General features: G+C 42.2%; 1 protein-coding gene across 1 annotated transcript in view; it reads right to left on the reverse strand.

The window, feature by feature from the left end:
* FAM20A (FAM20A golgi associated secretory pathway pseudokinase) overlaps window positions 1-24,683 on the reverse strand; it is a 64,012-nt gene that overhangs the window by 14,300 nt on the left and 25,029 nt on the right. The window contains exons 2-4 of the mRNA XM_003808935.6: window positions 3,733-3,917; window positions 2,951-3,001; window positions 435-513 (exon numbers count right to left, since the gene is read on the reverse strand). Coding sequence (XP_003808983.4) covers window positions 435-513; window positions 2,951-3,001; window positions 3,733-3,917 — 315 coding nt within the window. The remainder of the gene's footprint in view (window positions 1-434; window positions 514-2,950; window positions 3,002-3,732; window positions 3,918-24,683) is intronic.

Consider the following 24,683-nt stretch of genomic DNA (forward strand, 5'->3'; position numbering starts at 1 on the left):
GGATCAATTAAAGTGGTGGAGTGTGAACTTAGCAACCCAGATGCCTGGGTTTGAATCCTGGGTCCGCTGTTTGCAGCTGGAAGATTGGGATGAGATGGTCTCTTTCAGCCTCAGTATCTTTATTTGTAAAGTGGACATTGTAAGAGTATCTGGCTCATAAGCTTGCCCGTGAACCAAGGACACAACTTAGGTCATTGTGTGGCATAGATGATAGTAAGGGCCTGATAAAGACAAGCTCTTAGTATTTTCTATTATTATTATTATTATTATTATTATTATTATTATTATCACCCCAAACAGTTCTGTGCTTGGGCAGATTAGAGAATCTCTGAATAACTGGCAGAAAGACTTTAGGTCACTTTTATTAGTTTTTGGTCCAAATCTTCCCAGGGCCACCCCAACTGGGTGTGGAAAGGAGGAAGGCAGTCACTTACCTCATGGGTTTGAACATGGCCTTCCCGAAATCCGAGAACCTCAGCACCAGCTTGAGGTGGACCCCACTGGGTTTCACAACTGTGAAAGGCAGAAGGGTGAGTTAACCATGCTTCCGGGCCTCAGCCCAGGCTTGTGACTCTGTTCCTTCAATAAGCCCAGCTGACTTCGCTTTCCTCTTATGTAATGAGACCCTAAAGACTAGGATGTGCTCTCCATAGCCTGCAGGGTAAATGCCATGGTGTCAGGCCATAGTGACGGTATCCAGGGGCTCAAGACAGTACTTTTTACTTTGGGAGGTGAAGGCGGGAGGATCGCTTGAGCCCAGGAGTTTGAGATCAGCCTGGGCAACATAGTGAGACCTCCATTTTGAAAAAAAAAAAAAAAGTACATTTTCTGCTGGTATGGGAAAAGAGCAAAAAATACAATGAAGACATTTACTGAAAACCCCGAAGAATGTTTTCCTAAGAAGAATGAACCCTTTCCTCTTTGTGTTTCAACTACACCTTTGTAGATTCTACTTATGCCTTCTGTTATATTAGACTAGTTTGTTTATGCCTCTTTCTACTTAAGACTGTACACCTGGGCTGGGACCAGGGCTTGGCAAGTGAGGGCTTCTTAGGTGCAGGGAGTGCTACTTCCTTAAATTTTGCATCCTGGGCACCTCACTTCTCTTACCCTCTCCCTGGTTCTGGAGGGTCAGGACAATACCTCACTCACCTTGTGTTCTATAAAATGGTCAAGGCAGGTGCTTAACTGAAGAAAAGGGAAGCCTGGAGCCCTGTAAACCTTTATTTTCAAACCTTAGTGATATGGTTAGGCTTTGTGTCCCCACCCAAATCTCGTCTCAAATTGTAATCCCCTTGTCTCAAATCTCATCTCAAATTGTTGAGGGAGGGATGCTGTGAGAGGTGGTTGGATCATGGGGCAGTTTCCCCTGTGCCGTTCTTGTGATAGTGAGTTCTCACGAGATCTCATGGTTTTATAAGGGGCTCTTCCCCCTTTGCATCCTCTCTCTCCTGCCACCATGTGAGATGTGCCTTGCTTCCCCTCCCACTTCTGCCATGATTGTAAGTTTCCGGAGGCCTCCTAGCCATGCTTCCTGTTAAGCCTGCAGAACTGTGAGTCAATTAAACCTCTTTCCTTTATAAATTATCCAGTCTCAGGCATTTCTTAACAGCAGTGTAAAAATGGACTAATACATTTTGACACACTCCATCAGATGTAGTCACATGTAGACATTTCTGATGTGTGTTCCACACATTGAAGTAAAGGGATGGGGCCACTCATGGCTGGTGATGACTGGCCTGAGGGCTTTAGGGTCCAGACCCACCTATAACCAGGTCACAGCACTCCTGGAGGGGAGCTCTGCCACTCTCAGTCCTAGCTTTTTGATGCCATTAATCACTTATCCTAGTGAGTCTCAACTCTGGCTATATTAGAATCACCTGGGCCTCACCATCTGAACTTGAATCAAAACCCCTGGGGGTGGAGGCTAGGCAGGAGCACTTTTTAAAGCTCCCCCAGTGATTCTAATACATATATATACACATACACATATATACATATATATACACATATATACATGTATACACATACATATATACATATATACACACATTTATGCATATATACATATACACACATTTATGCATATATACATATATACACACATATGCATATATACCTATATACACATATATGCATATATACATATATACACACATATGCATATATACATACATACACACATATATGCATATATACACATATATACATATATACACATATATACATATATACACATACATATATACACACATATACACACATATATACACACATATATATACACATATATGTATACACACACATATATATATATTTTTTTAGCTGGAGTCTCACTGTGTTGCCTAGGCTGGAGTGCAGTGGTACGATCTCAGTTCACTGCAAACTCCACCTCCCAGGTTCAAGTGAATCTCTTGCCTCAGCCTCCCACGCTTGTCTAACTTTTTATATTTTTTGGAAGAGACGGGTTTTCACTGTTGGCCAGGCTGGTCTCGAACTCCTGACATCAAGTGATCCACCCGCCTTGGACTCCCAGAGTGCTGGGATTACAGGTGTGAGCCACTGAGCCTGGCTGATTCTAATATTTTGTCAATAGTGGGCACCATTTGCTTCTTGAATTTGAAAGCGTGCTCCAATCACTTGAGGATTTTCTTAAGATTCAGATTCTGATTCAGAAAGAGAGTGAGGCTCTGCATTTCTGATGAGCTCCTCAGTGATGTTGATGATGCTTTTCCTGGGCCACGCATTGCCCAGCGGGGCCTATACAACCCTTCCCCTTAAGTGCTTTTTCTTGTTGTGGGTGGATGGGGAGAAACGTTGAGTTCTTAGAGGTTAGGCAGAGAGCCATGCTCCTTCCACTCTTGCCCAAGGTCGCCACTGGAGTGGGTTTTGGGGTTTGCACAGCTGTGAGGGTGAAGAGGCTGGGTGGGGGTGGGGCTAGGTCACTTACTCTGGGTGCAGTCACATGCTCCCAGCAAGGCTTTCTCATCTTGACTGTAATCTGCAAAGGAGGAGAAGGGCAATGAGAACTTCCAGTCTTGTTCCTGGGAGAGCCTACAACATGGAGGTCCCTTGACTCTGGTTCAGATCACCAGAGGGGAGACTGTGATGTAGCCTGGGGCCCTTGACCACTCCGTAGGAGGTCTCTTGGAGCCCAGGAGACTGTAGCCTCCTTCCCTGCTGTGTCCCAGACCCCTGCTCTCTAGCCCTTCAGTGGGCACTCCAGCAATACCTGGCTGGGAGACTGAGTCTGCTTTTGTCTCTGCTAATAATTTGCTGTGTCACTTAGATTGTCTTAGTGCTTGACAGCACAGACTTGGTATCAGCAGGCCTGTGTTTGAATTCCAGCTCCACTCCCTAGGTCCTTGGCCAAGTTACTTAACCTTTCTGTGTCTCAGTTTCCCTGTCTGTAAAATGGCAATGGTAATATCCATGCCATAAGGTCTTTGGATGAAAGAGAATGTCGCCTGCTTCAAAAGCAACACTCAATAAATGGTAGCGATAACCTTCCTTTAGGTGTACCAAACAACAGCATACCTCCTTATGGGGTCAGGATGAGATTATCGTTATAGGATCTCTTCCAGAGGGAAAAAGATCAATGCATATGTTCCTCTTCTCTCAGGTGTCCATGTCAAGCTTCTAATGTTCCACTCTGGAGCCTAGCCTGGGATGCTTTACCCAGACTCTCTGGGAGAAAGTCAGTCCCCCCTTGCCTGATCCCATGAACCTTACCAGCGCTGATGGTGGGAAAGTGCCTCATATCTTGCAGAAGTTTGCTGACAACAGGACTGGACCGGGAGTAGAGCCCATGGCGGTTAATACCCAGGTGGAACTGGACCCAGCTGGCCTCGAGTCGGAGCTGCAGTGGGGGGTCCAGGGAGGTAAGGTTCATCTGCTCTCTGTACATCTTGTGTCGCCTGAAAGAGCCAGATAGTTGTTCATTAGAGGAACAAGAATGCAAAGACCCACCAAGATACCTTGTCTGCAGTTTTTTATTCATCCTTTCATTTATTCCACAAGTGTATTAAGCATCTAATGAGGGCTAGGCTTTAAGCTGTGCTTAGGATATCTTGGGGAGCAAAACACCTGTGGGGTCCTTTCTTACCCTCAGAGGGCTTACACTCTAGTGAGCCAAACACACACATAGTTATATAATATCATACACAAATACTTAATTACAAACCAGGACAAATCCTGGGAAGGAAAAAAGGCAGATTGCTAAGAATAAAACTAGGGCCTCATATAATCTGGGATCTCAGGGTGAGACTGTGGGCCTCTTTATGCACTTTCTCATTAAAACTCTCTATCTTACATTTCCCAGTATTTTATGTTCCAAAGAATCAGAAGATAGAGGGGAGAAGGCAATTGGTGAGAATAAAAAGAAGAGAGGGTGCAGATCTTTAAGTGGGGCTGGAAGCTGAGTTAGATTATAAACGAAAAGAAGAATTAATGAGCCATTTACTGTTTGTTCTGCTTGGGTAGCCTTTTCTCCCAGGAAAAAAAGAGAAAAATAAAAAAGATGGTTCTACCATTTAGAGATGTAGACTGTAATTTAGGAGACAAGTTGTATGTTTATGAAATAACCAGAGCAAAATACAAAGCTGTTATAAATCAACTGCTAAACATGTGGCTCAGATGGAAACGCCTTAACATTTTGGAGAAGGGAAAAGATGAATCCATGATGAAGTAGCCTGAGGACAACCACAGTGAAGAAGGCAGACTTCAGCTGGATCCTAAAGAACGGGGGGGTGTTTGGCTTGAAGGGGACAGGGAGGATACTCCTGCATTAAGGACATGAGCACTGTGAGAGGTAGGCAAGAAACGGATGTATCTGGGGATGAGAGAGGCAGGTTGAATAAATGCACTGTTGAATGAGAAGACGGAGGCCTCTGGGTTGGAAGGGAAGGCAAATTAGTATGATGTCATCTGGCTGGGAAAAGCTGATTGGGAGAGGTAGGTGGGATTATAGGGGCAGGGTTTTGCAGTTCCTATATATCCCTATTTCTCAAACTGTGATAGTATACCTCGGGTCTGGGGTGGGGTGAAAAACAAAACAAACATGGCAGATTTGGGCGTGTCCGATTTTCTCATTGGTGGAGAGTTTTAAAAATTACCACTTTGGGAGGCTGAGGCAGATCACCTGAGGTCAGGAGTTTGAGACCATCCTGGACAACAATGATAAAGCCCCGTCTCTACTAAAAATACAAAAATTAGCCAGGCATGATGGTGCACACCTGTAATCCCAGCTACTTGAGAGGCTGAGGCAGGAGAATCACTTGAACCCAGGAGGTGGAGGTTGCAGCAAGCCGAGATCGCGCCACTGCACTCCAGCCTGGGCGACAGAGTGAGACTCTGACTTAAAAAAAAAAAAAATTACTTTTCTATCAAAATAAAAATAGATGTATTATGGGGAAGGAAATAAAATATACCACAGGGATTTGAATCCATTTGTGATCTTAGTGATTGCAATGGACTGAATGTTTATGTTTCCTTCAAATTCATATGTTGAAATTTTAACTTCCAAGGTGATGGTATTGGAGATGGGGCCTCTGGGGAGTGATTAGGTTATGAGGGGGTAGCCCTCATGAATGGGATTAATGCCTTCATAAAAGAGACCCCAGAGAAACCCCTCAGCCTTTCTGCCATGTCAGGTTATAGCAAGAAGACAGCATCTGTGAACCGGGAAAAGAGGCCTCACCAGAAATGGAATCTGCCAGCACCCTGGTATTGGACTTCTTAGCCTCCAGAACTGTGAGAAATACATTTCTGTTGTTTACAAGTCACCCAGTTTATAGTATCGGTTACGGCACCCCAAACAGACTAAGGCAGTTTTGCTTCACCATTTCTCTCCTATTTCTGACACCCAGAATTAAGTGTAATATCCCCAGACGTGATTGCCCAGTGCAGAGGAGAATACGGTAATCACCACCCCCATTCATGGCGTTTTCCTTGTATGAACGTAACCCAAGACTGAAAATCTTTGGGAAATCATGTCACGTATCTCTAAGAAAACATGATTTTATGGTAAGCAGGATTCTAAAACTGGCCTCTAAGATTCCATGCCCTCATTTCCAGAACCTGTGACTATGAAGCACTCTCACTCCATGATTATGCTGTGTTGATGGCATTGTTGAATTTAGGGAGGTTGTCAAGGTGGGCCTGATTGAATCGCATGAGCCCTTGAAAGTAAAGTTTTTTTTTCTGGCTGTTATCAGAAGTCCAAAAGATCCAGGGCATCAGAAGCATTTGACACACTATTGTTGGCTTTGAAGACCCACTATTGTTGGGTCAAGTGGAAGGACCAGAAAGCCACCATGAGGAGCTGAGAATGCTTCCCGGCTAAAGCCAGCAAGGAAATGGGGGCAAGGAACTGAATTCTACCAACAACGAGAATGAGCTTGAAGGAGGACCCCTGAGCTGCTGACGAAAATGCAGCCAACCAACACCTTGATTTTAATCCTGTGAGATCCTAGCAGAAAATGAGTCATACCATGGGATATGGTTTGGATGTTTGTCCCCTCCAAATCTCATGTTGAAATGTAGTCCCCAGTGTTGAAGGTGGGGCCTGGTGGGAGGTAATTGTAACATAGGGGTGGGTCCCTCATGAATGGCTTAGCACCATCTCCTTGGTGATGAATGAGGTCTTGCTCAGAGTTCATGTGAGATCTGGATGTTTAAAGGCATATGGCACCTCCCCGCTCACTCTCTTGTGCTCCTGCTCTTGCCAATGTGATGTGCCTGTTCTCTACCACCTTCTGCCATGAGTAAGTTTTCTGAGGCCCTCACCAGAAGCAGCATGCTTCCTGTACAGCCTGCAGAACCATGAGCCAATTACATCTTTTTTTTTTTTTAAATAAATTACCCAGCTTCAGGTATTTCTTTTTTCCTTCCCTTCCTTCCTTCCTTCCTTCCTTCCTTCCTTCCTTCCTTCCTCCCTCCCTCCCTCCCTCCCTTCTTTCTTTCTTTCTCTCTCTCTCTCTCTCTTTCTTTCTTTCGACGAAGTTTTGCTCTTGTTGCCTAGGCTACAGTGCAATGGCACAATCTCGGCTCACTGCAACCTCTACCTCCCAGGTTCAAGCGATTCTCCTGCCTCAGCCTTCTGAGTAGCTGGGATTACAGGTGCATGCCACCTTGCCTGGCTAATTTTGTATTTTTAGTAGAGATGGGGTTTTACCATCTTGGCCAGGGTGGTCTTGAACTCCTGACCTCAGGTGATCTGCCTGCCTTGGCCACCTAAAGAGCTGGAATTACAGGCGTGAGCCACCACACCTCGCCAGATATTTCTTTATAGCAACGCAAAACAGCCTGAAACATTCTCCCAGACTTCTGACCTATAGGACAAATGGGGTGTTGTTCTAAGTGTCTAAGTTTGTGGCAATTTGTACTCAAAAATAAAAAACGAATACGTACTTTGTTCACAGAAAGGCTCAAAAGCTAAATGCTCTTATTTTAAGCATATGCTTTCATTTCTTTTAAAAATAACCCTAAGTAATATTTTTTATTAGATCTAGAAAACTATTCATACTCTGCAATAAAACTTTTATTTTCCCTCAAAAGCCATGCCATAGTATTGCCTTCTATTTGTGTAGGACAGTGAGGCCATTGCCTGGTAACACTGGCCTTACTTTTAAGGAAAGAGAAAAAGTATATATCACAAAAATAAAGCACAAAGTCTTCATGGCTGTTGCTTTCATCAACAAAAATAAAACCTTAGTTACAAATCACATGATCTTCAGGGGAGAAGTAGAAATCACTTTGCTCCTGACTCTGCAATACTGGAATTTTCCTTGGAAATAGTTTCCTAAAAAGAAGAGTATTTCTTTCAGAAAAAAAGAGCATTTTAAAACGTTTGATTTTACTTATTTTTTAAGTAGCAAATGCATTTACGTGGCTCAAAATGTTAAATGTCAAGACTCTTCCATCCTGTCCCTGAGTTAACCCGCTTCCCCTCTCTGGAGGCAACTAATGTTGCTGGTGTTTTTCCCCATTGTTTTTTTCCATTTTTATTTTTATAGGTATGATAATATAAAATCCACACTGTTCTGAAACTTGCTTTATTTTCCTGTCAATAGGTTCTGGTGATTTTTCCAATTCAGTACACAGAAATCTCCTCATTCTTTGTTAAGTTCATCACATCATATTCCAGTGTATGAAAATCACATCATTAACCTGCTATGGTCTGAATGTTTGTGTTACCCCTAAATTCATATGTTGAAACCTAATCCCCAGTATGATAGTATTAGGAAGTGGGGCCTTTGGGAGGTGATTGGGCCATGAGGGCAGAGCCCTCATGGGTGGGATTAGTGCCCTTCTAAAAAATATCCTGTATTTTTAGTAGAGACGGGTTTCACCATGTTGGCCAGATGGTCTCAATCTCTTGACCTCATGATCCACCCGCCTCGGCCTGCCAAAATGCTGGGGTTATGGTGACATGCACCTGCAGTCCCAGCTACTTGGAAGGCTGAGGCAGGAGAATTGCTTGAACCTGGGAGGTGGAGGTTGCAGTGAGCTGAGATCACGCCACTGCACTCTGGCCTGGCGACAGAGCGAAACTCCATCTCAAAAAAAAAAAAAAAAAAAGAGAGATCTCGGAATGCTATCTCATCTCTCCCACTATGTGAAGAGAGAAGGCTTCATCTATGAACCGGAAAGCAGGTCCTCACACTAGACACTGAATCTGCTGGTGGCTTAATCTTGGACTTCCCAGCCTCTAGTACTGCAAGAAATAAATTTCTTTTGTTTATAAGCCAATCAGTTTATGTTACTTTGTTATAGCAGTCTGAATAGATGAAGACATCATCTACTTGCAAACTTCTAGGTTGTTTGTAATGTTTTGTTATGCCGAGCGATGCTGGGACATTCTACCTATAAATATGACGTTCTGCATGTGTGAGAGTGTATCGGTATGATAAATTCTTGTAAGTGTTGTTGATGGGTCAGAGGGTAGGTGCATTTATAATTGTTACTGATGTTGCCAAAGTACCCTCTGCCAAGGCAAGATACTGCTAATCCCTCTCCCTCAGCATTGTATGAGACTATATTCAAGAAGCTTTGCCAACAGTGTAGTGACACTTCTTGATCCTTGTCAATCTAATAGGTGAAAAATGGTATCACAGTGCATTTTGAGTTTGCATCTCTATCTTGTTATGAGGGAAGCAGAACATCTTTTCCTCTGTTCAAGAGTCATTTGCATTACATTTGCCTATGTTTGTATTGAGTTGTTAGTCTTTTTCCTATTGAGTTTATACACTCAGAAAATTACATTTTTTTCTCATGTGATTTGCATTTTTCTCCCAGTTTGTTGTCAATCTTTTGACTTCACTTATGGTGATTTTTTAAAATGCAGAAATGTTGATTTTTTATAAGGTTGAAATGACCAACCCACTTATTCATGGCTCCAACTTGTGTGAAATTCTTAGGCCAGTCTCACGTTGAAATTACAAGAATAAGAAACCAAACCAAAGCATGGTTTCCTCTAGTATTTTGTGGTTTCATTTTTTTCCATTTAAATATCTGAGAGGTCTAGAATTTATTTAGATAAAATGTGTTAGGTATGGGTTCACCTTTTTTCCGCCCTCCAAGATGACTAGCTAGTTCTTTAACAATCATTTATTAAACAAATTCATTTTTTAGTTCACTGATTTGAAATGTCATCTTTATCAGACAAAACATTTCCATTTGTATTTGGGTCTATTTCTGGAAGCTCCATTGTGTTTCATGCTCTGTCTGGCCATATTCCAAGGCAATGCTGTTGAACTTTTTTAACTTGATAAAACACTTTAACAGCTGGTGGGGCTAGTCTTTTTGATTGCTCTTTTTTTTTTTTTTTAAAGAGTTTTCCTATATAGTCCAACTTGTATACTTATCCACATGAATTTTACAATTATATAAACGCTTTCAAAATGGAAACCTTAAAAAGTTTTAAACAGGCTTATCAAGTAGCCTTATTATAATGTTTTCTTGAATTATTGATGAGAGTGTAGTTGGCACATCGTTCTAGAGGGTAATTTCCCAGTACATTTCTTTCTTTCTTTTTTCTTTCTTTCTGTTTTATTTTTTGAGACAGAGTCTCCCTCTGTCACCCAGGCTGGAGTGCAGTGGTATGATCTTGGCTCACTGCAACCCCTGCCTCCCAGATTCAAGCAATTCTCCTGCCTCAGCCTCCCGAGTAGCTGGGATTTACAGGCGCATGCCACCACACCTGGCTAAGTTTTGTTTTTTCAGTAGAGACGAGGTTTCACCATGTTGGCCAGGATGGTCTTGAACTCCTGATCTCAGGTGATCCACCCGCCTCGGCCTCTCAAAATGCTGGGATTACAGGCATAAGCCACCACGCCCGGCCCCCAGTACCTTTCAAAACGTGTAATGAGTGTACCCTTTGACTTAGCAATTTCACTTCTGCAACTTATCCTGTAGAATGATTTGCACAACTGTGCAAGAAAATATGTTCAAAGATGTTCATTATTGTTTGTAACTGTAAAAACTGGAGAAAAGAGAAATATCTAGGACAGGGGTATTTAAGAGATATCTCTATATGTAGTGACGTAGAAGGATGTCTAATTTCAGAACAGTGTAGAGTGGGTCTTTTTCTTTTTGCTAAAAATATCATATACAGGTGCTTATATAGACATAGACACTTTCATTTAGTGTGCATGAAAAGAGCACATACCAAACTCAATGATGGTGCCCCTTGGGGGTATGCATGAGTAGCTTCATTTTTACTTTATATATTTCTGTAATTGTACAATTAAACAAATTACACTGCAAGTTGTTTTTGCATACCTCTTTCTCACTCCTCCATGTGTCTCCCCATCTAGCATCCTTTTCCATCCCCCCCCCTTTTATTTTAAGCATTGCATCTTCTCATTTGAATTACATTTCCCAGACCTGGCAAAAAAAATATTTCCTCTTGTACTTGCATGATCTGTGACCCACAATTTCAGATCACAATGCCCCATCTCCTTGAGTCCGTGTGGTTAATTCAGGCATGTGCAAATGACCCAAGCTGTGTCAATCTGAGGATTCTTAAAGATTTTTCAAAGGCTAGCAGAGAAGAGCTGTTTTCATTTTCTGGGATTCTCAGCTATGAGAAGACTGTACATGAAGAGCTGCCAATGACCAGAAAGCCTGCCTGGTATTGCCACCACTGAGGAAAACTGAACAGTGAAGTAAGCAACAGAGGGCAAGAGGTTGCTCAAAGGCATCGTTTGAGTGCCTGGATGCAGCCATCATACTTGGACTTAGTTATCTGAACGGAATGGATCCCTTTCCTCCAGCTGGTTAGGACTAAGTTTTTAAGCTGCCCTTTGAAACATGCAAATAGCCGGGCGCAGTGGCTCACACCTGGAATCCCAGCACTTTGGGAGGCTGAGGCGGGCAGATCACCTGAGATCAGGAGTTCAAGACCAGCCTAGCCAACATGGTGAAATCCTGTCTCTACTAAAAATACAAAAATTAGCCGGGTGTGGTGGCAGGCGCCTGTAATCCCAGCTACTTGGGAGGCTGAGGCAGGAGAATTGCTTGAACTCGGGAGGCGGGGGTTGTAGTGAGCTGAGATCGTGACACTGCACTCCAGCCGAGGCAACAAGAGTGAGACTCCGTCTCAAAAAAAAAAAAAAGAAAGATGCAAACCCCTTCCTGATGTGCCATGCACTTGCACTGGCTCTGGGAGATGGTGTCAGCTTCCACTTTTCACAGCCCACACCCTGGAAGGACAGAATCTCGTCTGCCCCATGATGTCCATGCAAGACTCTGAAATTTGTTCCCCATGTCCACAGTTTTTAGGGGCTTTTTTTTTTCTTAAACAAACAAAACCACTTCCCTAAGATGATCTTATAGGTGGGTCAACATGATAGGCATCTTTCTCAATAACCTTCATTATCACGCAGTGCCCTTGTTTCATCTCCAGACTAATTTAGAGTTACTGTTGTTGTTTTAACCTCTTTAAATCTCCCTAAATCTTTTTCTTGAGATGGTTCCAAGATGTCAGTCCATTTCAATATCAATCTTCACCTACAGAAGTCCTTCAAGGACCACCTCAAATGTCTCCATCTCTAGCATTAACCTTTCTTTGACTGTCCCAAATAAAGGATAAACAGCACAAAGGCCAAACACAGGGCTCTGTTTTGGTGTCACTGGTTGGTGACAATGATGACAATGACATAGTTCGACCCCTGCTGTAATGAAGTGAGAGGGTCACAGAATGCACAGCAAGTCGAACAAGAACTAATCGGTAGTGCAGTAACAGAAAGGGATGCAGAGTCTGTGTCACAAGGACCTGGTTCTGCCTCTTACCAGTGGAGCATCAAAAATCAATGCTAGTGTCGTTGCTATGAACACGATGTCTCATGTGATCCTGCAGCCCCCTACGAGATACATATTCCTATCCACAATTTGCAAATGAGAAGACTGAAGATGGGGTACAGGCTTAAAAAGTAGTTTAAGCCCTCTGAGCTTCAGTTTACCTGTTGTGGGAAATGGGGAATGCTGATACTACCTCCTATACCATCAGAATTAAGTGCAGTAATATTCAACCATAGAGCAGGCATCCAAGAATGGTGGCTATTTTTAATCATGATTTTTACCACTTATAAAGATGAGAGACCAGGTGGATGATGATTTTTTTCAAAAATCTGTTCTACTGGCTAACCAGAAACAACCAGCTTTGCAAGCCACTGCAAAATCCCTTGGAACATCCCATAAGCAAGGGAATGGCATCTATGTCATACTTGCATTAGACACCACCACAATTTGCATGCCTTGGCATGTGTGTGAGACTGCAGATCATCCAAGGGACCTTGGAATCCTGCTGTAGCTTTTCTGTGGTCTCTTGGTGTGCAGACTAAGCAATAGGCAGGTTATCAAGGCATTAGAGGGAGAACCAAGGCAAGTCTGGGCTTGGGCCTTAGGAGGTGGGTGTCTGCAGGCATGGGGATGGCAGGAAGCCTGGAAATGGAGCTTCGGTGGCCTAAACGGGAGCCTGGAGTCCCATTTGCTTCCTGGGATATGGGAGCTGAGGGCGTGAGGAGGGTGCCAATCTGCACCCTGTTTTCTTCTGGGACCCTGAGGGCAGAGTCACTGGGGTGCTGCGAGTGCTCCAGACAGGGAGGGGAGACGGCTGTGACTCACAGGGTTCAGGGAGGATTTGGAAGGTTCTCAGAAGACTGGGCGGCTCCCCATGCTCCTAGTCACTAACCACACGGCTTCAGGTCTGAAAATCTTCCCCAGTGCCTAAATTTCCTTGTTTTGAGGAAATAGAAGGAATAGGTTTGGACCCCCCGCCTCCAACTTAGTTTTAGAGCAAAGGTTTATGGCTGCTATATTCAACAGTTCTTTGGGGATTGAGGTCAGGCCCCTTTGGAGTAATTTTGATACCTGACCATGCAAATATAGACACAGCAATCCTCTCCAATGGGTGTTACAGTGGAGAAGTGGGGCAGTATCAGAAGGGGAAGCTGAGACCCCCATTTGTTCCCCTCCAAAACTATATAGCTAGCTGTTCATTCCTAAGGTCTCCCAGCTAAAAAGCACAGACATCTTCGGTTCCTGCCTCTTCCCAATCATTTCTAAATCCTGGAGTTTAACCTCCATTACCTCCTTTTTTTTTTTTTTTTTTTTTTTTTTGAGATGGAGTCTTGCTCTGTTGCCCAGGCTGGAGTGCAGTGGCCCGGTCTTGTTTCACTGCAACCTCCGCTTCCTGGGTCCAAGCAATTCTCCTGCATTAGCCTCCCAAGTAGCTGGGATTACAGGTGTGTGCCACCAAGCATAGCTAACTTTTGTATTTTTAGTAGAGATGGGGTTTCACCATGTTGGCCAGGCTGGTTTTGAACTCCTGACCTCAGGTGATCTGCCTGCCTCTGCCTCCCAAAGTGCTGGGATTACAGGCATGAGCCATCATGCCCAGCCATCCATTACCTCTTAATTTTCCCCTTTTTTTCTGTTGCCTGTGCCTTAACCCTCTTATCTGGATCCTGGAATAGTCTCTTTACTGATATTCACGAACTCAGTCTTCTTCCCTTCTCCACTCCAGGCCTCCATCGCTGCCAAATTCACTGTCCAGGGCACAGCTGCAAGCACTTATTTCCCTCCTATGAAATCCTTCAATAGGTCCTTGTTGTCCATGGACTCTCATCCAAATTCCTACTTTAGCATTTCCCCAAGTGTTTTACTTCTTTAAATCTTCCTCCCCACCCGTTGCCCTCCTACCTAAGTTCTATGTTTAGTGTTCCTGTACTTTCCTCCCACCTCATGCTGTTCCATCACCTTGGAATGCCTTCTTCTACATTTTCATCTCCAGAAATTCCTCCCAGCCAAACTCCCATGGAACTTCCTCCTTGAATCTTTTCCAGTCCTACAACCAACCAGATGTGAGCTTTCTTTCTCACTCCCCCAAATTTTCATAAAACTCCAATTTCTTTTATTGTTCTTGCCATATTTTGAGTAATAGTGATTTAGGCATATTTCTCATTTCTTCTAACTGAGGGTGGGCAGAGGCAATGTCTTACTCAACTTTGTGCCTCGTCCAAAACTTAGCACAGCACCTTGTGCACAGAAGGTACTTAACATTGATTATGGAAAGAAGTTGGAAGCTCTCCACTAGTACTGACATATGCAGCTACTATGGCCTGAGTATATTTTTGGTATTAGTGGGTTACAAAATATTTTAGGGGTTTGATGGTTTATAATCCAAGACAAATACGGTCTTTTTCAGAGTATTTCGCTCCAAGTTGTGTACAAAGAAAACTTTCTAAATAAAGGAACTCCCCAGGAGTTAGGCAATGGTACAGCAGGGTCAAAGAGGGAAAATAGCAAAAGCGTGAGTCAGGATTAGACACTTCTCTATGAGTTTGAACATCACTGGGTAGTTCAGAGCTAAGGGTTTGCATAGGTATACGATGTATCTCTCTGTTTTTAGTTGCATTGGGACAAACTAACTCCAAAATAATTTAATTCAAAATCATTTTGATTGCCCTGGAGAAAACACATTTCTTTTGATGGGTAGTTTTAAATGCTGACTCTCCAGGAGAAAATAAAAGCTTTCAGTGTCTTCAGATATGAAAATAAACGGTCAACATGAAAGATGTTTTTCTGATCTTTCAAAATTTAAGGAACTTCCTTGGATTTACTTCTGCATCTTCGGTCACTTAGTCCGTGTCTCCTTTTCAGTCTACCTTGGTCCGTCATTAAATACAACAATTCTGAAAGCTTCTGTTCTGGCTCTTTTTCTTTCTCCCTCTAGCCTTGCTTTGGATGTGATTGCATCCACCGCCCTAGCTTCAATGATCACTTGTGTGCAAAGGACTCATAAATTTTTTCTTCCAGCTCTCTCAGCTGTAGACTCATAAATTCCACTGCTCATATCTGTAAAGGACAAGATAGCAAATATTTTAGCCTTGGTGGACCATATGGTCTCTGTCTCAACTGCCCAAACCTGCTGTTATTGCACGAAAGGGGCCTTAGGCAATCTGTAAACGAACAGGCAAAGCTGTGTTCTAATGCTGCTTTTTTTTGTTTGTTTTTACAAAATCAAGTGGTCATGGGCCAGATTTTGTCTGCAGGCCACAGTTTGCCAACCCCTGCCTTAAAAACATCTACATTCAACATGTTTAAAACTAAACTCTTGATTGTCTCTCTAAGCCTGGGCCTCAGTTGTGGCTTCTGTTCTGCCCAGTGAAGGCCACCTGTCATAGGTCAGGTTCTCCCTGAAGCTGGCCCTGGGCTTTGGGTTTAGGAGCAGGTGATTCATTATGAAGGCGCTCCCTGGAGAAACCAGTAAGAAAGTGAGGACAGGGGAGGAAGAAGCCAGACAAAGAAGTCCTAGTCTTGGTCTGATCCTTTGGGGAGCTGTTAGGCTTGGTATACCTGAAAGTTTGTCCTGCATTGAAGCAAAGGAGCTGAGCCTTTGTACTCTGATATGGTTTGGCTCTGTGTCCCCACCCAAATCTCATCTCGAATTGTAATCCCCACGTGTCAACGAAGGGGCCAGGTCAAGGTGACTGGATCATGGGGGTGGTTTCCCACATGCTGTTCTCATGATAGTGAGTGAGTTCTCAAGAGAGCTGATGGTTTTAGTGTGGCACTTCCTTGTTCTTGCACTCGCTCCCTCCTGCCACCTTGTGAAGAAGGTACCTGCTTCTCCTTCACCTCCCGCCATGATTGTAAGTTTCCTGAGGCTCCCCCGCCATGCGGAACTGTGAGTCAGTTAAACCTCTTTTCTTCTGCATTACTCAGCCTTGGGTATTTCTTTATAGCTGTGCAAAAACGGACTAATACATACTCTTACTCTGGTCAGTCATTGGCTATGACTGTTCTTGGGGAAAGAGAGAATGGGGGGAGTGTCTGAGTTTACTAAGGCTGCCATAACACATGACCTCAAACTTGATCATTTAAAATAAAAGAAACGGCCAGGTGCAGTGGCTCACGCCTGTAATCCCAGCACTTTGGGAGGCCGAGGCAGGCGGATCACGAGGTCAGGAGACCAAGACCATCCTGGCTAACATGGTGAAACCCCGTCTCTACTAAAAATACAAAAATTAGCTAGGCGTGGTGGTGGGCACCTGTAGTCCCAGCTATCCGGGAGGCTGAGGCAGGAGAATGACATGAACCCGGGAGGTGGAGCTTGCAGTGAGCGGAGATCACGTCACTGCACTCCAGCCTGGGTGACAGAGCGAGACTCCATCTCTAAAATAAATAAATAAAAATTTTAAAAATAAATAAAAGAAACTTACTGTGTCATACTTAAGGAGGCCAGAAGTGCACAATCAAGGTATTTTCAAGACCTTATGCTTTCTGAAGACTCTAGGGGAGTTTCACTCTCTAGGGGAGAATCCATTGCTTGTTTCTCTTAGCTTATGGTGGTTCCAGGCATCCCTGGTCTTGTGGCCACATCATGCTAATCTCTGCCTCTGTGGTTACCTTGTTTCTTCCTCTTCTCTTTATTCTTTCCTCTCCTATAAGGATTCTTGTGCAAGCACTGAGATACCCAGATAATCCAGGATTATCTCTTCATCTCAAGATTCTTAACTTCATCATATGTGCAAAGGCCCTTTTTCCATATAAGGTAACATTCAAAGGTTCCAGGGATTTGACGTGGATATATTTTGGGTAGGGGTGGGGAGTTTCTAACAGAATAAAATTCCTAGGCACTGCCCGATCTTTCTAAGGGTGAGGTCAGTGTCTTAGCCACTAGCCACAAAGCATACAGAAGCTACCTCCTTTTCAGTCTACCTTGGTCCATCGTTAAACACTACAATTCTGAAAGCTTCTGTTCTGGCTCTTTTTCTTTCTCCCTCTAGCCTTGCTTTGGATGAGATTGCATCCACCCCCCTAGCTTCAATGATCACTTGTGTGCAAAGGACTCATAAATTCCAGGAGTTATCCTGGAGTCAGAATTCCAGGAGTTATCCTTGAAATTTCTCTCTCCCTTCCCAAAATGTCCCCTGCATCACCAAATTGTGTAGATGTTACCTCCTTTAACAGCTCCTGAATCTGTCCACCCCTCTTCTCTACCACCCTCACCCTAGCCTGTGACCTGGACTTTTCCGATAGCCTCCTAACTGGAAGTTCCATTGGGACTCTCTTTGATCAGCACTCCTAACTGTAACCAGAATGATTGCTTTTTCAAAATGCAAATCTAAACCTTTAGCTTCCTGCTTAGAAGCACTCAATGTCTCTTTATTGATGTTAAATAAAAACAAGCTTCCTTAGGCCTGCACTGGCCAATATGCAGTAGCTACTAGTCACATGTGACTAATTACATTTAAACTAATAAAAATCAAAGTCACACCAGCCACACCCACCACATTTTAATTACTAAGTAGCCACGTGTAACTAGTGGCTACCCTTTTGCACAGCACAGATGATAAAACATTTTCATCATTGTGAAAAGTTCTATTGGACTCAGTGGTCTAGGTTCTTGTTCTTCTATCCCAGCTACAAAGGCAATGATCTATCCACCATGGGTGCTTGGAACAGCCATATCCTTGGCCTGGGGCACACTTTCCTCATCTTTGCCTCCTCATTTGTCTCCTATGTCTACCAGCTCAGGCCTTCATTCCTTGGAAGTCTGCATTGGCCTCCGGAGAGGTCCCATGTCTCTGTTTCTGTGTTGCGTTGCACAGTGTCTCTCTCCTTTATCTATGCTGCACTTACAGTTTCACATTTGCTTGTGTTCGTCCACCCTAGACACCACAAAGGTAGAGTCTATTTCTGTTTCTGCTTAACCCTTGAATCCTTAGCATCCTGAGCACATAACAGATGTTCAATAAATATATATATATTTTTGAGACTGAGTCTTGCTTTGTCGCCCAGGCTGGAGTGCAGTGGCGTGATCTCAGCTCACTGCAACCACCACCTCCCAGGTTCAGGCGATTCTCCTGCCTCAGCCTCCTGAGTAGCTGGGATTACAGGCACCTGCCACCACACGTGGCTAATTTTTGTATTTTTAGTAGAGACAGGGTTTCACCGTTTGTCAGGCTGGTCTTGAACTCCTGACCTCAAGAGACCTGCCTGCCTCAGCCTCCCAAAGTGCTGGGATCACAGGTGTGACCCACTACACCTGGCCAACAGATGCTCAATAAATATTTGTTGAATGAATTAATGTGCTCCTTATCTCACACCTAGTGGATGATAGCTTCAGGAGAATGACTTTCTGTATTTTTCTGGAAAGACAGCTAATGGGAACCATAAGCTTACTCAAGCCCAGTATAGGAGAAGTTGATTTGCATGCTCTCTGGATATGATATGTTTGCTATAATGTTAAAATTTCCAGAAATCCTGCCTCCCATTCTTCCTTCTTTCCAACTTTGTCACATCTTAAATTTCCTGGGGCTTTCCTGAGTTAGGATGAACCGAAATGATAACGAGAAATAACTTCTGTCCTTTCTGCTGAAATAACTAGTCTCCCTTTGGCATCTGGCCACACATTCTCCTCCAAAAGTAGTGATGCCAAGTCCTCTCAAGTATAGCTATTTAAATTGCATGCCACAGAATTTATATTTTGCTAAATTCACTGGTTACTAAGCTATTATGAGAAATGGCACTCTTTCTGTTTTGAGAGCTCATACTGAGGTCTCCTGGGGAGGAATTTGGTGATAATCCATTAAGTATTTTCTAATTATTTGAACCCCTGTACATTTCCTGGAGCTGTTCATTCCGGAGCAATTCTAGGAGGCACTGTGTCAGATGGAGAGGTATGATGGGGTCCGCGCAGTCCCATCACCTGGGTTAGGATGGTTGACCTGCAGAGGTTCATGAAGCTCTAGTCATCAGTGCCTGGGATCCCAAATAGTGAGAGGAAAATGAGAATGGGGCTGTCAGCACTCAGGAAAAATCTCTTCGTTGGAAACTGAATTTACTGCTCATTGTGCTATACCAGCAGAAGAGAAATGGAACAGCAATGAAAGATCTGGAGCCATGTGCTTTCTTCCCAGTTAAGCTCTAAGTTTCCTGAGGGCAAGGATCTACCCTGGATTTCTTTTGCATCCTCCTCAGTATTTGAAGGAGCACTCAGGAGTGCTATGCACACAGTAAATATTCTATAAATAACCGATTATTAGATGCTTGAACACGTTTCCTGCTGCCAAAGCTCCATCATACTCCAAAACACTAGTATCAAAACTTGAGGAAGAAAATCCCTTGGACACAGGAATTGCACTTGAATTCTATCCATGGAGTTCATCAGGTTGGTCTCACTCATTTAATACATTTCCAAGAGCACTCTGTCACACAGACAATTAGAAAAGCATTATAGTGAACTTCTATAGCACTCGGCTTTTAAATTAAATCTTGCATCTGTTTGATCCATATGTCTCTTTCAGTGTTCTTATCCTTGACGTGGGTCCTAGAAAGAACATTTTCTCAAGGTTTTTTTTTTTTTTTTTCCCCATGGCTGTGATGAATTTGGAAGAATCCTCCTTCATACTGTTCTATTTCTCCTGTGACATGGAAGGATTCAGGTTTTGTGAGACCTGAAGCTAATACGATTTGGAGGACCATCTTTAAGCAAAAGAGTACAAAATTACGAATACAAAACCAGGTATGAGAGTAAAGGTTTATTTAGGATGAAAAAGAATCAATAAGTTACTGGTGACTTGAAGGCTTTTTTCTAAGATATCAAACTTATGTAGAAATATATGTGTGTGTGTGTGTATATATATGTGTGTGTGTATATACATACATATATATATATATATATGTAGCAGGGAATATAGGTGCATTCCACCACAACTGGCTATTATTTTTATTTTTATTTCTTTGTAGAGACAGGGTTTTTCTGTGTTGCCCAGGCTGGTCTTGGACTCCTGGGCTCAAGCCATTCACCTGCCTTGGCCTCCCAAAGTACTGGGATTACAGGTGTGAGCCACAGTGCCCAGCTGTATGTAGAAATATTTCTTGATCATAACCTGGCTCCCTTCTCAACTCCACAGCATTCAGCACCCACAGGGGAAGTGAGGGGAAGTGGGCTGAGGCTTCATCAGCTTCATAGTAAATCTGCCTCTGACAGGCAATTGTGCAATTCACAATCCAGACGTATTTGTTGAGCACTTTCAGAGACATTAAGTCTGGGTCCTTATCCAATGGACTTTCTTGATTCTTCTAACCAGTTTCTGAGTATGAGAACATCAGAGCAGTAACACTGAGTAGTAGTAACTGGGCCAAGAAGGGCATGGGCTTTTGGAAATGGCTTTTTGGTGTTCACTGTTGGAATGGGCTTCATTTCTGAAACCTCAGCACTGCGTTTGTGCCGGCTGCCTGTGTTCATGATAGAATTATGCAGAACGATCAACTCTCCCCAAAATGCATCTTCAGCAGAACGAGCTGACTCATCATCAGAATTCTATGGGTTGTCATAAGCAGGCTGAAGAATTGTTTCTTTTTTCTTTTAATTTTATTTATTTATTTTTGTTTTAAGAATTGTTGACTGACTTCTTCCCACCGCTCCATCTCATGGGCTCAAAAAACATATTTCTCATTGCTTCCCTTTCTGTTCATCTGCCTCCTCGCCCATTTATCTCTGTGTCCTAGAGGCCAAGGGAAGTCCAAACAAAGCTCTGAGGCAATGTGAGTGAGCCAGAGCTGCAGTGATCTGCTAGACCCCAAAGTGAGCTCCCACTTCCTTCTCATGTCACCTCCCCAAAGAGAAATGCACCCCCCCTTTGGAGGCTGTCCTTCCAGCCCTGAAAGATTATCTGCTTCAGCTAGCTCATGAATCAAAGCTTGATTTTAAGGAGCAGGTGATAGGTGGTAAATGCTGCTGTATCTGTAAATCAGAGTCACCATTAGTGATGGGTTTGTGACTCTAGAAAGGGGAAAGGGTGGGAGAGGCAGATCCCTCATCCCGAGTCCTGGCTCTGCCACTCACAGCTGTGTGACCTAGGGCAAGTTATCTAACCTCTCTGCGCCTCACCTCATGTGAAAAGTCAGGATAATAAATGTACCCACCTTATAGAATTTTAGTGAGGATTAAATGAATTAAAGTTTATGTTTCTTAGCCTGTTTTTTGTTGCTTTATAACAAAATACTTGAAACTGGGCAATTTATAAGAAATAACACTTCTCCCTTTCCTTTTCTTTCCTTTCTCTTTCTTCTTTCTCTCTTTCTTTCTTTCCTTTCTTTCTCTCTCTTTCTCTTTTCCTTCTTTCCTTCCTTCCTTCCTTTCTTTCTTCCCTTTCTTTCTCTCTCTTTTCTTCCTTCCCTCCCTCCTTCCCTCCTTCCCTCCTTTCTTTCTTCCTTCCTTCTTTCTTCCTTTCTTTTCTCTTTTTTTTTCTTTCAACAGAGTTAAGCTCTTGTCGCCCAAGCTGGAGTGCAGTGGTGTGATCTTGGCTCACTGCAACCTCTGCCTCCTGGGTTGAAGTGATTCAGCCTCCCAAGTAGCTGGGAATACAGGTGCCAGCCACCATGCCCAGCCCAGCTAATTTTTTTGGTATTTTTAGTAGACACAGAGTTTCACCATGTTGGCCAGGCTGGTCTTGAACTTCTGACCTCAGGTGATCCACCTGCCTCAGCCTCCCAAAGTGCTAGGATTACAGGTGTGAGCCACCACACCTGACCACATTTATTTCTTACAGTTTTGGAGGCTGGGAAGTCCAAGGTTGAGGGGCATATCTGATGAGACCCTTCTTCGTGGTGGGAACTCTCTCTAGAGTTCTTTTTTTTTGAGACAGGGTCTCACTCTTGTCACTCAGGCTGTACTGCAGTGGAGCTATCATGGCTCATTGCAGCCTCAACCTTCTAGGCCCAAGTGATCCTCCCACCTCAGCCTCCCAAGTAACTGGGACCACAGGCGTGTGCCACCATGCCCGGCTAATTTTGTTTATTTTTATAGAGACAAGATCTCCCTATGTTGTCCAGGCTGGTCTCAAACTCCTAGGCCTAAGCGATCCTCTGCAGAGTTCTGAGGTGGTGCAGGGCATCACATGGTGAGGGGGCTGAGTGTGCTAGCTCCGGTTTCCTTTCCTCTTCTTATAGCACCACAAGACCCACTCCCATGATAACCCGTTAATCTGTTAATCCATGGATCCATAAATGAGTTAATCCATTCATGACAGTAGAGCCCTCATAACTCAATCACCTCTTAAGGACCCCACTTCTCAATATTGCCACATTGGAGATTAAGTTTTAACATGAATTTAGGAGAAGACAAGCATTCAAACCGTAACATCATGTGAGTTATTGTTACTATGACTTCTGGGACTCAGTACTGGTAACTTTATCCTTTACAAAGGGGAAGGAATACTGTGAAGAATTATTTCCAACTTCTGCTTAATTTCCCAGTTACCTGAGTTCTGCTTACCAAGGTGAAGTCAAGAGCTCTATTTGGTATTCCCTAGGATGGTCCCTGGGGTAGGCTGAATAATGGTGCCCCCAAAGAGATCTGCGTCTTAATCTCTGGGCTTGTACATACCCTATGTGTCCAAATGGGCTGGCAGATATGATTAAAGTAAGAATCTTGAGATGGAGAGATGATCCTGGGTTATTTGGGTGGGCCCTACATGTAATTACAAGAACCCTTATAAAACAGACACATAGACAAGAAGACAGAGAAAAGAGGATGAGGCAATGTGACCACAGAGGCAGAGACTGGCATGAGGTGGCCACTAGTCGATAGGTACAACTATTATGTATCAATATTTTTTTAAAAAAGAAATTCCTGGAGTCACCAGAAGCTGAAAGAGATAAGAAATGGATTCTCGCCTAGAGCCTCAGGAGGGAACACAGCCTTGCATACATCTTGAGCTTGGACTTCTGGCCTCCAGAAATGTAAGACAATAAATTTATGTTGTTTTAGGCCACTCAGTTTGTAATAATGTGTTTTGGTGGCTTTTACAAATATACAAGCAGGCCAGGCACAGTGGCTCATGCCTGTAATCTTAGCACTTTGAGAGTCCAAGGCAGGAGGATTGCCTGAGGCCAAGAGTTCAAGACCAACCTGGCCAACACAGGTTCACTTTACTTTACATATATATATATATTTATATATATATATTTTATATATATTTATATATATATATTTTATATATATTTATATATATATATTTTATATATATTTATATATATATTTTATATATATTTATATATATATTTTATATATATATGTCTTCACTTTATATATATTATATATTTTATATATTATATATAATATATTTTATATATTATATATAATATATTTTATATATTATATATAATATATTTTATATATTATATATAATATATTTTATATATTATATATAATATATTTTATATATTATATATAATATATTTTATATATTATATATAATATATTTTATATATTATATATTAGATATTTTATATATTATATATTAGATATTTTATATATTATATATTAGATATTTTATATATTATATATTAGATATTTTATATATTATATATTATTTTATATATTATATATTAGATATATATTTTATATATTATATATTTTATATATTATATATTATATATTTTATATATTATATATATTTTATATATTATATTATATATATTTTATATATTATATAATATATATTTTATATATTATATAATATATTCTATATTTTATATATTATATAATATATTCTATATTTTATATATTATATAATATATTCTATATTTTATATATTATATAATATATTCTATATTTTATACATTATATATAATATATTCTATTTTATATATAATATATTTTATATATTATATATTTTTTATATTTTATATTTTATATATATTATATATTATATTTTATATTATATATTTTATATATTTTATATATTATATATATTTTATATATTGTATATTTTATATTATACACACACACACACACACACACACACACACACACACATAATCAGCCATTGGCAGTTACAGCTGCCACTGGGCAGGGCGTGATGTTTAGGCACTGCTGTTTCTGAGAACCAAGTCCAAAGGGTGCCCCCTAAGAATGGCTTTTCCCTTGCCCAGGAGCTAACCCTGGGGAAGTGGATGGTGTTAGGCTGGAGAGAGGTTCTTGCTTCTTCATCTCATCCCGAATTCTGAAACTTGGCTGCATGCTGAGCCCTTTAAATGGGTCTGGCCAGCCAATGGAACAAGCTCCCATAAGAGCACAAAAGCCCAGAGCTCAGCCAGCTCCAAATTCGTAGTGCCATGGTCCTCTCTGGCTCTCTAGACCCTGCCCCCATACCTGCCTCAAG

The sequence above is a fragment of the Pan paniscus genome, chromosome 19 (assembly GCF_029289425.2).
Source record: "Pan paniscus chromosome 19, NHGRI_mPanPan1-v2.0_pri, whole genome shotgun sequence".
NCBI classification, from domain to species: Eukaryota; Metazoa; Chordata; class Mammalia; order Primates; family Hominidae; genus Pan; species Pan paniscus.